Here is a 14,388-nt window from a genome sequence, read left to right on the forward strand (position 1 = left end):
AAATAAAATAAAATATGTAAAAGCTACTTTCTATGTATGTGTTGTACTGTCAAGCGCAGAAACTAAGAGTCCAGGCAGTTCAAATTAATATATACAGTAGGTTTATTGTATGCTAAAGTTCTCTACAAGAATCTGAACTACTAACAGTCAAAGTGAGTTAGCGGTAGATACGAGTCAATGGAATTCAAGGTGGGCTGGACTTAGACCTCTTGTGGGCGCAAAAGGATTTGAGATTGATGATGTATTTGACCCCTCCATCGGGCTCAGCATGGTTATCTTCTACACTTACATTTCAAAATGCAACTCTCAAATAATTTGAAAAACTGAAATTTTTATTATTGACAACAGCAGTGCAGATCCCAAGCATGCTTCTTTCAAAATACTATCCTAGCATGGAACTCTAGAATGGAGAAGACTTTCTACATTTAGCAAAGGCTTTGATAGAGCACCAGTGAAGATGATCAAATTATTTCACGAGGTGTATATAGGAAAAAATATTAGAGTGGTGCGGTGGCCTAGAGGTGGAGTTGTTACCTCACAATCGGGAGGTTGTGAGCTCGATCCTAGGTAGAGGCAGATATCTCTCTCTGGGCACGATGAGAATGTATCTGCTGAATATAACTCCGCATTGGCGACAGGAAGGGCATCCGGTCAGTAAGCACTCTGCTCCACTCAGTTGCCCAGACTCTACCCTGCAAGGGATTATGGGGGTCATAAAAAGGAGATGATGATGATATAGGAAAAAAAATATTCCTTTAGATATTTTGGTCCTGAACTGGTCAGTATGTACAATTAGTTTAGTTTAGTTTATTATATTATATTTATATACCGCCCTTCTCCCAAAGGACTCAGGGCGGTGAACAGCCATGGTAAAAACAATATACAGCAAAAATTAAAAAACTTAATTAAAATAATTCACTCATTGGCCGAATTTAAAACACCCAACTAAAATCATTTTAAAACCCCTATCAAAACCCAATTTAAAATCCTTTATCCCGTCAGACCAGCTTCCTAGAATAATAGGGTCTTCAGAGCATGACGAAAGGCGCGGAGGTCGGGGATCCTTCGTATGTCCGGGGGCAGTTCATTCCATAGGGCCAGGGCCCCCACAGAGAAGACTCTCTCCCTGGGGGTCGCCTGCCTACATTGTTTGGCCGACGGCACCCTGAGGAGGCCCTCTCTGTGGGAGCATTTAAATCAGTCAGTGGAAACTTGTCTACTGATGGTCACAATTTTCAAAAATATTTGGCATGCCAGCTTTACCCATCCAAACTCATTCACCCTCTATCCCAAATGGGCAGCCAGTGGCTTATTTTGATTTGATCTCAATTTTCCACTGAAATTCAAGAAAAAATAACATTTTTGATACTTCTTGGTACCACTTTGTACTCACTCACTCCAAGAAAATATATTTTCAAGAATGGCACAATGGCTTGTGCAAATCGAGTTTCGCATGCTTGCCTGTGGCTTGTACGGCCTGGTTCCTAACGGTTCCCCTGTTGTAAAGCTTCAGTGTTGCAACTGAAAGTTGGTTTCACAATCACTCTTGTTACACAGGTAGCCCTTGATCTAAAACCATTAGTTTAACAATGTTTCTAAATTACAGCAGCATTGAAAATGTGACTTTATGACCTATCCTCAAAGTTATTACAATCGCATGACCCCCGCAATCTTGTGGACATTTGGCAATCAGCTTGCATTTATGATGGTTGCAGTATCCTGCAATCATTGCAATTTATGACTTTCCAGCTGGCTTCTAACAAGCAAAATCAATGGTGGAAGTTGGATTTGGTTAACACCTGTGGTAAAAATGATCGTAAAATCAGATCTAGTTACATGATTACTTGTTTAACAACTCCATTGCTTAGCAAATGAAATTCCAGTCCCAACTGTGATCATTAGTTGAGGACTATCTGTAAATCAATACTATTACCCACGATAGCAATAGCAATAGCACTTAGACTTATATACTGCTTCACAGTACTTTATAGCTCTCTCTAAGCGGTTTACAGAGTCAGAATATTGCCCCTAACAATCTGGGCCCTCATTTTACCCATCTCGGAAGGATGGAAGGCTGAGTCAACCTTGAGCCTGGTGAGATTCGAACTACCAAATTGCAGGTAGCTGGCAGTCAGCAGAAGTTGCCTGCAGTACTGCATTCTAACTACTGTGCCACCATGGCTCATATAAATGGTAGCATAGGTTCTTTGGTCTACAGACTGAACTGGAAATGGTGCAAATAATTTATTTGAAACTGCCACTTTCAAAGTTGAAACTTCCTTAGATATTTTGTTTGCCTGCTTATTCAGGCCTTGAATGTCTGCATAGAGACACTAATGTATGTTATTTGCTTCTTCCTAAGCTTTAAAGCCTATGCTTGACTGGAATAAATCCAGAACCCTACATATTTGTTGAGACTTAATTTCAGTTATCAAACTGGTTGGTAATTCTGTAATTGAAGCACATCTGAAAGGAAGCAAACTCTGAGTCTCTACCCCAATTCCAAAAATTGGCTCCACTGTAAAACGGACAATGCTGTGGAGCAGCCTATTTTGGTGGGGTCAGTTCTATTAGATAGTACGATAATCATTTTTCACGTGAGCTGAATTGTGTGTGGTAGCAATGGGTCACGAAAGAATGATCTTTTTATATTAATTTCGTTATTGAATTATTGTTGAAATGGTAGGTTCAACTGATATGTACATATACTGTAGGTAACACTTCTTCTTTCCTATTTGTTACTATAGATCCTCCGACTGTCCCCCAAAATTTAAGTTGTGAAACACAGAATTTTAAGGACATAGAATGCCACTGGGAGGAGGAAAGGTTCACCTTATTATGTGGCTCAAGAAGAACCTATTATGCCTTGTTTGAAGGGTATGTTTTCATGTACTTTTTTTTAAAGTAGAAGAATATATATGTGTGTGTATGTGTATCTATGTATGTATGTGTGTGTGTGTGTGTGTGTGTGTGTGTGTGTGTGTGTGTGTGTGTATAATGTATATATGTGTATATATCAGTGGTGAAATCCAAATTTTTTTTACTACCGGCTCTGTGGGTGTGGCTTGGTGATGCGTGATGTGGCTTGGTGGGCATGGCAGGAGAAGGATACTTTTTTTTTTTTAATTTGATTTATATGCCGCCCTTCTCCGGAGACTCAGGGCGGCTTACAATGCGTTAAGCAATAGCCTTCATTCTTTTGTATATTTTATACAAAGTCAGCTTATTGCCCCCACAAACTGGGTCCTCATTTCACCTACCTGCAAAATCTCCATTCCCACCCCACTCCAGGGGATGGATACTGCAAAATCTCCATTCCCACCCCACTCTCGGGCCAGCAAGAGGTGGTATTTGCCAGTTCTCCGAACTACTCAAAATTTCCGCTACCAGTTCTCCAAACTGCTCAAAATTTCCGCTACCGGTTCTCCAGAACCTGCTGGATTTCACCCCTGGTATATATATATATATATATATGTATGTGTGTGTGTGTGTGTGTGTGTGTGTGTGTGTGATATTTGGTACAAAAGTTATTCAGATAAACTTGTCATTTATTTATATGTGTGGTTAGGTTGTAGGTCACGGGTATCAAACTCGATTTCATTGAGGGCTGCATCAGGGTTGTGTTTGACCTTGGGGTGGGTGGTTGGTGTGGGCGTGGTCAGGGTGGGCATGGCCAGCTCAATGTCACTCGTGTAGGAGGCACCTGTGGTGGCCTGAGCACTCTGCCAGAGAAAATGGGCTCCCAAGCTCTGTTTTTGGCTATGATGGCCTCCTGCAACCCTCTGCCAGCAAAAATGGGCCCTCCTGAGCTCTGTTTTCACTGGCAGAGGCACCACGGGCCAGTCGTTCATTGTTTCCAGGGTGGCCCCACGGGCCAGATCTAAGCACCCTCGGCCCCCGGGCCTTGAGTTTGACACCCCTTTTGTAGATTGACCCGATGGGATAAGTCTGTGGAGAGCTACTACTTATAAATGGCCATATATCTTATGCATTCCTTTTGGTTTTCCAGGGCCATCACAATAACAACTATGATGACCTAATAGGAGTGTGCAACAATATATTGTAGTGGTTAAGAGGTTGATCTAGGGCAGGGGTCCTCAAACTTGGCAGCTTTAAGACTTGTGGACTTCAACTCCCAGAATTCTCCAGCCAGCATAGAGTTGAAGTCCACAAGTCTTAAAGCTGCCAAGTTTGAAGACCTCTGATCTAGGGTGAAGTCTACTCTCAGCCATGTCTTTTAGGCCAGCCATTCTGTCTCAAATGTGTATGGAGATTTTCAGTCGTCCAGATCACGGTTGTCCCAACTGTGCTTTTTCAAGAGGCAATTGGACTTGACATTTCACAATTGATAAAGAAAAATATTGGTAGCTGAGGATTGAAATGAGGGGTCCTTGGTGCTCTCTGAGCTTGGCTGTTTTCTTGCAAATGTTTCATTACATCTGTAGGAGAACAACCAAGTGCAGAGCAGAGGTGGGTTTCAGCAGGTTCTGACCAGTTCTGGAGAACTGGTAGCAGAAATTTTGAGTAGTTCGGAGAACCGGTAGTAAAAATTCTGACTGGCCTCGCCCCCATCTATTCTCTGCCTCCAAGGTCGCAGCTGATTGGGAGGAAATGAGGATTTTGCAGTAACCTTCCCCTGGAGTGGGGAGAGAATGGAGATTTTACAGTAGCCTTCCCCCGGAGTGGGGTGGGAATGGAGATTTTACAGTATCCTTTTCCTGTCACGCCCACCAAGCCACACCCACCAAGCCACACCATGCCCACCAAGCCACACCCACAGAACCAGTAGTAAAAATTTTTGAAACCTACCACTGGTGCAGAGGGCACTAAGGACCCCCCATTCACACAATCTGTTGGTGATAATAAGATAGTGGGTGAAAGTAACACAGTAAGTGATGTGGGATAGAGATGGAATTCCGTCGAGGATGGAAAGTAGACAGAGGAGAAAATCTTTTACCCAGGGTTTCTTCAGATTCGAAGATTAAAATTTGGTCCAGCTTTTGAAGATCGTAGCCATTCCTCTCCCCCCTCCCCCACCCCTGGAAGCCTCCCCTGGCAGAAAGCCAGTTTCCCCTTCCTCCTTATAGCAGGGCTGATCTGGAGTGGAAAAACAGAGGGCCAACACAAGATACGGCTTATTTAATGATATCTGTTTTTTTGAGTCAATTTATTTCTCCATTGAAATAACTGCGTGACTGTGATTTGTCTGACCTTTTCTATGAGATGTTTTCTCCATTTTTAATCGTCATTTCTCTTTAACTTTTCAGAAACTCTGGGAAAAATATGTCGTGTGCAATTGTTCCTCGAAATTGTAAATATTATCACTGTAATTTTACACTCCTGAAGGACCAAACAGAATACAACTTCACTCTACATGCTTCCAGTCATCTTGGCCAAGCAGAAGCTTCCCTCTTAATTGATATTAGGCATAGAGGTGAGATTTTTCCCCTGTGCTCTGGTGAAAAACCTTTTTTAAAAAAATTGAAGTTAATCAAAATTTGAAATTTTATTTATCTGCCATGGAAAAGAAGTGTTCCATTTAGAGCATGCTTCTTCTTCTTCTTCTTCTTCTTCTTCTTCTTCTTCTTCTTCTTCTTCTTCTTCTTCTTCTTCTTCTTCTTCTTCTTCTTCTTCTTCTTCTTCTTCTTCTTCTCCTTCTCCTTCTCCTTCTCCTTCTCCTTCTCCCTCTCCCTCTCCCTCTCCCTGTGTGTTTATGTATGTGTGTGTGTGTGGTTTAATGGACAAAGTGTTGAATGTAGAAACAGAAAGAGCCAACTTTGAGTCCATCCTCAGCTGTGGAAGCTCACTGGATGATTTTGAGACACTCATTGCTTCTCATCCCACCTACCTCAATGGTGGTGGTGATTGTTGTTGGGGAAAAGTAGAAGAAGACAGCACTGTGAATTCTGTCTTGAGCTCCTGAATAAAAGGCAGGATATAAATCTAACAAACTTCTGATATATTTTAGTATCTGTCCTTTTCCCAATCACATTCAGATTGCTCCTATTTTCTCCACTGCAACAGCCCAGGACTGTTAGCTAGTTAAGTCTGAGAAAGAATGTGATGGAATGTATGGATGACCTTGGAGAAAGAGGGGAAGAGAAGCTGATTGGAAACAAGCAAGAGGAGCCACCAGTGGCTTAATGATCAGCAGAAGAAACTTTAAAAGGACCTGCCCTAATGGATCAAGCAGTTAAAAGTGGTGGGAAGTTTTGTACTTTCAGATCAGGTTCTTGCAGGAATAACTGAGAAATAGTAGGGGTGTGTTTGTGTTTTTGTATGTATATGTGTAGAGAAGGATAAGTGCTAGCCAGACTTCATTCTAGACAGAATTTATAGGTCATCATGGATCAGTGAAAAATTCAAATTTATTCCCAGCAAGGATTTTGGTGGAATGTAAAAACAAAATCCTTACTGGTTGCATGCTAATCTCTTAGTTTACCGTTTTATGCTGCATTGGTTTCCCAGTGAATAAAAATGCAAGTTAGGATTTCTTTTAATGAAATATGTTTTTCTTTTCCAGTTTACCCACGTACACCTACAGACTTAAAAGTGAGCAGCATAACTTCAACCAGTTTCAGACTGTCATTTTTCTTGCCTGGCAATTTCAAAGAAACCAAACTGCAATGTCAGGTTCAAATTTCCAATGGCGCTTCCCAAGAAGAAAGGGTAGGCATCCTATGACATTTTTATAACGTATTATTGCCATGTCTATATGGCAAAATTATACTCATCCTTTGGGGCTTCTTCTTAGACATGCCTTGACTCAGTCTTTATACTTGGATTATACATGTGGTTTAGGTTGTGGTCTCTTCCTCTTGTAAAGAACTGTTATTTATTATTCATTTGCTTAATTTATATGCCATGTTTCTATCCAATGAAAATGCATGTCCCATACACAAGCTACTAAGCACTGCAGCATTGTTAAAACACCGCCTGTAGATCCAACTGGTTTGTAGTGGGACGGATAGTCCCTCAAAAGCCAGATCCCAAGCATTTAATAGGAGTGGGATCTTCTACATCAGGGGTGTCAAACTCGATTTCACTGAGGCCTGCATCAGGGTTGTGTTTGACCTTGGGGGGGGGGAGGGCGGGGTGTGTGTGGCCAGCTCAATCCCTGGAATTTCCTTTTACCACAGTTGTTGAAAATTGATGACAAATTTCTCATTGTTTACAGGTGTAAAAGCAGGTGTACCCAAAGCCCCATGATAGGCTTAAACATAGTTTAAGAAGTCAAACATTTCAACAGCCCCTCAAAACAAGAAGAAACCCACCCCATTTGGCCTTTCTCCTGCAACTTCAGGGTCCCTCTGAAATGCCATAAGCACACCAGACCAAACAAACGTCTCTCTCCTTGATCAAAAAGTGAAAGTCCCACTACTGTAAACTACTGTAAATTGTAGTTAAAGAAAAGTAATGCAACTCTTTCAAAACTGTCGGCTGCCTGCAATTTGGCAGATCGACTCGCACCAGGCTCCAGGTTGACTCAGCCTTCCATCCTTCCGAGGTGGGTAAAATGAGGACCCAGATTGTTGGTCTCAATAGGCTGACTCTGTAAACCGCTTAGAGAGGGCTATAAAGCACTGTGAAGCGGTCTGTAAGTCTGTGCTATTGCTTATCTGCTCTGGCAGAAGAAGTATATTGCAGACCCCATTGGTCAAGGTATTTTGCCTGGCAGAAGGTTCTAGAAGGCACCCGCCTTCTGGACTTTCAAAAGGGCTTGAAGACCTGGGTCTGCCAGCTGGCTGAAGGACCCAATAAGGGAGTGGCATCTTGAATTTAATGGATTAATTAGATGCCACCTGTTCCCTGGGCGCATTCTGCTCTTTTCCTTTCCATCGTGGTTAATTGAATTTTAACTGTATGGTTCTTGTTTATTGTTGTCATGTTTTATATGGTCTGTAAGTTATCTAGAGTCACCTAGTGAGGTGGGTGGCATAGAACTGTAATAATAAAATAATAAAATAAATAAAATCTGGACCATGCAACAATAATTCTAACCATCAGCTGTTTGATCTAAAGATATGTTCCTGTTTTCTTCTTTAAGAATGTGCTGCTGGATGATTCAGAAAATTCACGTTACACAATCTCAGTGGACAAATTGCACCCATTCACAAAATACGATTTCCAAGTTCGCTGTGCGACTCCAAAGCCTTTCTTTTGGAAATGGAGTGATTGGACCACGAAAAAAACCTATACAACTCAGCAAGCCCGTGAGTGTATTGAATTTTGGATGGCTATGAATGGAAATTAAAATTAAACATGAGTCCCATGATTTTCTATGATTATGAGATTCACCTGAAAGCACTATCAGACATCTCTAAGCACCAAGTGCATCCTAATAATTATGAATCTGACCATTTTTGGCTTTGCCATGGCACAAAAACAGGCAAGGTATGGATCCTGTCCATTTTGCATGATTTTCACATGGGATCAACATGAAAGCACTATAAAATTACAGAACATGATTATCTACACACAATCACAACAGGAATCATGAATCTGAGAAGTGAATCCTTAATAATCATATTGTGTCTTACAGGTCATAACCACCAGAATAAATTTTATAAAGCACCAGAAACTCTTCCAAATCAGAGATTTACTGTACTGTTGTGTCACACTGATCTATTGCTTGATAGAGTCAGGAAGATTCTATGTAAAAAAAAAAAAAGTTCCCAAAACAGAAGCAGAAATAATAGTTGATCATTTAAAAGGCTGTTCCTCAGTAAAACTTTATCTTACCTCTTTGTGGGGTACTTTACTACATAAATGAAAACTTCCAAACTCACAACTCAAAACTTCACAAATTTCAGATCATCTGAAATGTTAATCTGTACAACTAATATGTTAGACCTATTTTGCAAATAATTAATTGAAATGTTAGTAGTAAGTAACACTTGGTGTATCCAGAATATCTTTAAACTAAATGGTATAAGAAAACTCTACGTCTCTGTAACTATAAATATTTTTTTTCCCAAACAATGAAAAAGTTTCAGTGTAGTAGGTTGTACAATTCCTGATGAATAAAAATTGGACAATACATAAAGTCTAACATCTTAAAGAAAATGTACCTACTATATACTGTATATGCCTATTAACAATATTTTCATTAATGCAATTAACCATTTTTCTCCTAGAACCAGCAAGAGAGCTTGATATCTGGAGAGAAAAAGATGCTAATGAAGATACAGTTACCCTCTTTTGGAAGGTATATATTAAGATATTTGTGTCTAAGTTCCCATGAGCTGAGTTTTGAATATCAATTTTTAAAATTTATTTTATTAGACTTTTTTAAAATCCCGCCTTTATTACTTTATAAGTAAATCAAGGCCTCAAACATACCTAATACTTCTTCCTCTTCCTATTTTACCCACAAGAACAACCCTGAGAAGTGAGCTGGGCTGAGAGAGAATGATTGGACCAGTGTCATCTGGCTAGCTTTCATGGCTAAGCAGGGAATAGAACTCATGCTTTCCTGGTTTTTAGTCTGGTGCCTTAACCATTAAACCAAACTGGCTCAATATTTAACTGACTGAAGATTGAACTTTCCTTGAACTTTCACATAACCCTTTCAAACGCATATGAGAACCCTGGGAAGATTTCTCCTCTCAGCAGTCACAGGAGAAATGGTTTTGTAAAAACATCTTCAACATGGTCAGATGCAACAATGTCAGGAATATATGTGGATGGTCAGCCATGGTTGTGATTTTGGCATGTGTAGAATATCTCTTCAGGCGAGACATGCTTTAGGCTCCTTTAGCCATCTTGTGTATCCCATGCCAAGACTCCTTTGACCTGTGTCACAAAATGTTGTCTTCTGGCCTATTTTTATGTCTTTGTGCAATAAGGACAGATATATATATTTAGTCCGTATTTTTTAGACTATAAGACACACTGGAGTATAAGACGCACCTAGATTGAAGAGGAAAACAAGAAAAAAAAAGTTTTTGGTCTCAGTGCGTCTGGTTTTTGCCCTCCCCGGCCCCCAGGAGCACTCTGCAGGCCTCCCATACTCTCGTGCATCCTGTTTTTGCAAAAAACGGGCCTGTTTTTGGCCTTCTGAACCCTCCATGTGTCCTGTTTTTGCCCTCCCCAGCCCCCATCAGCACTCTGTAGGCCTCCCAAACCCTCTGCGTGTCCCATTTTTGCAAAAAATGGGCCTGTTTTTGGCCTCCCGAACCCTCATGTGTCCCATTTTTGCCCTCCCCAGCCCCCAGGAGCACTCTGCAGGCCTCCCAAACCCTCTGCATGTCCCGTTTTTGGTGAAAACAGGACCTGTGTATGGAGGTTTCAGGAGGCCAAAAACAGGGCTATATTCGGTCTATAAAATGCACCGACATTTCCACCCACTTTTTTTGGGGGGGGGAAGTGTGTTTTATAGTCTGAAAAATACAGTAAATGGTTTGCCAAGTGCTTTGTAAATAGAGGACAATGAAGAATATTTATTACAAACTTTTTAAAGGCATTTGTTTACTCTTTCACTTCCGTTCTCCTTTTCCTTGGAATAATTATCTGCTTCTGTTTACAATCTTTTTCTGGATAGCCACTCCCTATTCTTGAAAGCAATGGAATAATAGAGACTTATGAGGTATATTGGACCCTTCCGGATAAATCCACAAAGAATCAGTCAGTTCCTGCATCCCACAACTCCACCAGAATAAATCTTGGGAAGAATGATTACATATTTACAGTGAAGGCAAAGAATAAGGCAGGTGTTTCTCCTCCTTCTTCAATCAATAGTGCTGAGCTTCCAGCGGGTAAGTAAAAGGGGAAATTGACATTGTTTATAAGTTGTGGGAGGAATGAGCAGAAGAGGTCCAGTGAGACGTTGTGTTTAAAAACAACAATATTACATTTTCACTTTTTTTAAAGCATGCTGATAAAAAAAAAAATACTGTAGGTGATATTTGCAGTATTTCAGTTTCCGTTAAAAGTCCTATAAACAAATTGGCACAAAGTACAGTGGTGGTATTCAGCCGGTTCTATCCGGTTCGAGCAAACTGGTAGAGGCTGCGGGAGGCTCTGCCCACCTGCCCGGATGTCATCACGTCCTGTTTTTGACACTCTGCGTATGTGCAGAAGGTCCTGTGCATGCACAGAGATGGCACGTGCTCACATTTGCGAACCGGTAGTGAAGGTAAGTGAATATCACCCCTGGCGCAAGCTTTAGATGTTCTACCCACTCTGAGAGCGTTGGAAAATTTAGATGATCATGCATTGCTTTTATAAACTGAATTTGGAACAAGGTTTTTGCAGCATATGGTTCTCTTCTTGAGTAAGTAAACAAGATGTCTTCCATTAATTGCACTTCCACTGAGTTTCTAATGAGCCTGGATATGATGGATAAAAGCTTTCAAACAAGTCAGAATAACAAGCAATGTTTGTGAATCATGATCCTATTGCCTTGCTAATGGGGCCAGATTGAAGCTTGCTTACCCAAATATGGAGGTTTTAGTGTCAGCATCCACCTGAATTTCAGTGTGTGTCCACCTTTTTCAGGAATTGGTGGATAGTGGCTTATTAAGATGGATTAATAATTATTTTTTTGGTTATATTGATATTTATGATCATAATTTTGCTTGCTTGTTATACATATATATATATTTCCTTTTCTATTATATCTGTGCTTGGTTTTAATTGATTTCATGATTGCTAACTACCCAGAGGGAACTTATTTGAGATTGGCAGCTATAGAAATTTAAAAATAAATCAAAATGTACCTTGAGATAGCTAAGAAAGGTCAAATGTGGAAATTCCAGGACTGCAAATTAGAGTGATTTTTTAAAAAAATTCTGGAAGAAGCAAACATCAATAGCTTATGTGCTGTTGTTAAGAAAATAACAACGCAAACCTGGTTATGTAGTTATTAGCGAAAATCTTGGTGCAAGAATTTTTCTAAAAAAAAAAGAAAAAAAGAAAAAAAAGAATGATAGTTCTTATTATTTAAAGTGGTGGTTCTTATATTTTCCCCCATTCTGTTTTATAATTTTGAAGTTTAACATTCAAACATTTGCAAAATTAAGTGTGCTGATACTTAAAGCTTGTAAATCAACATATTTTAGGTATATATATGCTAATCTATCTGCATCATTTCCCTCCCTTCATCATAGATTGACACACACACTTGCCCAAATCTATTTATTATTCTATTTAGCTGTGTTTCCTATGCCAGGAGAATGAACCTAAAAAGAAAAGAGCTTTCTTCAGAAATCTTGGAGCCATGGAAAGAGCCAGGTTTTTCTAATTTTTGTAGTGAAGTATTGAAAGTAAGAATTATACTAGTGGACATATATATTCAGCATTCATTATGTCTTCAGAAATACAGCATGGCAGGAAATATTTATTAAAACTTCGAACTACTATTGAGGATTCACTAAAATGGGAAAGAGGAGGAGGAGGAGGATACCAACATAACTTGTATGCCTGAAATGGCTAGCATGCATCTGAGAATGTTTAAAAACATTCTTATTCTTACATTTTATGATCAAAACTTACCAGCAGAAGCAGTTGATTTATTAGCATTGATTTATATGTACCTGGCACTTCACAAAGAACCAGTCTGACAAGTCACTCCCTCAGTGGATTTACTTAACCAAGAAAGAAACAACAGACAAAGAGATGGTGAGAGGAATGGTAGATAAGGGGAAGAATTTTCTATTTTTATATTCTAGTACAGGGCTGTCAAACTCAATTTCATTGAGGGCCGCATCAGAGTTGTGTTTGACCTTGGTGGGTGGGTGTGGCCATGGTAGCTGTGGCCAGCTCAACGTCATTCATGTCAGGGGCACCTCTGGTGGCCCGAGTGCTCTGCCAGCAAAAATGGATTTTTGAGCTCCATTTTTGGCTGCGACGGCCTCCTGTGACCCTCTGCCAGCAAAGACGGAGTTTGGGAGGGCTCTGTTTTGACTGGCAGAGGCACTGCGGGCTGTTCCTTTGCTGTTTCTAGGGTGGCCCCACGGGCCAGACCTAAGCACCCCGTGGGCCGAATCTGTCCCATGTGTGCTAGTCATTCCCGACTCTAGGGGGCAGTGCTCATCTCCGTTTCAAAGCCAAAGAGCCAGCGCTGTCCTAAGACGTCTCCGTGGTTAGGTGGCCAGCATGACTAAACACTAAAGGTGCACGGAACGCTGTTATCTTCCCACAAAAGATGGCCCCTATTTTTCTACTTGCTTTTTTTACATACATTTTTTACATATACCTGAGTATAAACTAATATCCTTGAAGTAGGTTTTTGATTCATGTAAAGTAAGTAAATACAACACAAGCCATCATTGTGCAGAAGCCATCTTGTTACACCTGTAATAGTTTTGTACTAATCAAAACTCAGGATTTTTCTTCTTTTTAATGATAAACTTTAGTTGAAGAGATTGATGCCATTTCTAGAGTTATGGAATTTCCTTGTAAATTATACTGGGGATTTTCTTTTCCTGGGGAACCATTAGCTACTATTCCAGGTTCTGTAATCTGTAGCTCTGACTGATATGAAAAGCTTACAATCCTTATGCCTCATCTGATGTTCCTTACAAAGGAACATTTTTGGATGACTCAACGTGTCTCTGCATTATCCGTAATGTAACTGAGAGGCATATTGAGTCATAGATCCCCATCATTGAGCCTGACTCATCTAAAAAACGGCAATGAGGAATACGCTGGCTCTTGCTTCAGACTGGACTTTCTGCTTTTTTGCAAATATTACAGATGCTTATGGAAGACAATGCTTCATTTGTGTGTATTTGTATGTGTCTTGCTTGAGATATGCTTGTGTTTTTTTATGAGGGAATTTAGAAAGGAATGCCGTCAGCACAGTTGGCAGTACAAAGGCTGGAGGACTTAAAATATCTCTCTCGGCTATAAAAGTCCAAAATAAGGAGAAGCATATATATATACTGCTCAAAAAAATAAAGGGAACACAAGCAGAAGACATCTGAGATCTGAATGAATGAAATAGCCTTATTAAATACTTTGTTCTTTACATACAGTAGTTTATACACTGCTCAAACAACTAAAGGGAACACAAAACTACTGTATGTAACGAACAAAGTATTTAATAAGGCTATTTCATTCATTCAGATCTTGGATGTCTTCTGCTTGTGTTCCCTTTACTTTTTTTGAGCGGTGTATATGGAAGCACTGTTAATGTAACAAGATGGGGGAGGTTGGGTAACCCCTTGCCTAATTGGCTCATGGCCAAAAGCCCATCTGTTTAAGGTATGAAGATCATAACAGAAAAGGATGCTTCTGTTATGCTTTGACATTGCTTTGCTTTCAGAAAAGAGGAGATGGATTTATTCTTTTCTGTGAGTGCCCCTGCTATTACTTATTACTTTGCCATGCTTAAGGGATTCTTGTTAACTTGAGTCCACTGTCAACCGAAGTAATGGCCTAAAC

The 14,388-nt window shown here is 40.2% G+C and overlaps 1 protein-coding gene across 2 annotated transcripts in view; it reads left to right on the plus strand.

Annotated features, from left to right (window-relative positions):
• Positions 1-14,388, plus strand: part of LIFR (LIF receptor subunit alpha) — a 105,162-nt gene that overhangs the window by 66,818 nt on the left and 23,956 nt on the right. For both annotated transcript variants that reach the window (XM_070938897.1, XM_070938898.1), the window contains 6 exons: positions 2,748-2,877; positions 5,268-5,434; positions 6,524-6,669; positions 8,048-8,213; positions 9,138-9,208; positions 10,544-10,757. In XM_070938897.1, the coding sequence (XP_070794998.1) occupies positions 2,748-2,877; positions 5,268-5,434; positions 6,524-6,669; positions 8,048-8,213; positions 9,138-9,208; positions 10,544-10,757 (894 nt within the window). The remainder of the gene's footprint in view (positions 1-2,747; positions 2,878-5,267; positions 5,435-6,523; positions 6,670-8,047; positions 8,214-9,137; positions 9,209-10,543; positions 10,758-14,388) is intronic.

This window comes from Pituophis catenifer, unplaced genomic scaffold (genome assembly GCF_029215685.1).
Source record: "Pituophis catenifer annectens isolate HBS135680 unplaced genomic scaffold, rPitCat1.0.hap2 SCAF_2, whole genome shotgun sequence".
NCBI classification, from domain to species: domain Eukaryota; kingdom Metazoa; phylum Chordata; class Lepidosauria; order Squamata; family Colubridae; genus Pituophis; species Pituophis catenifer.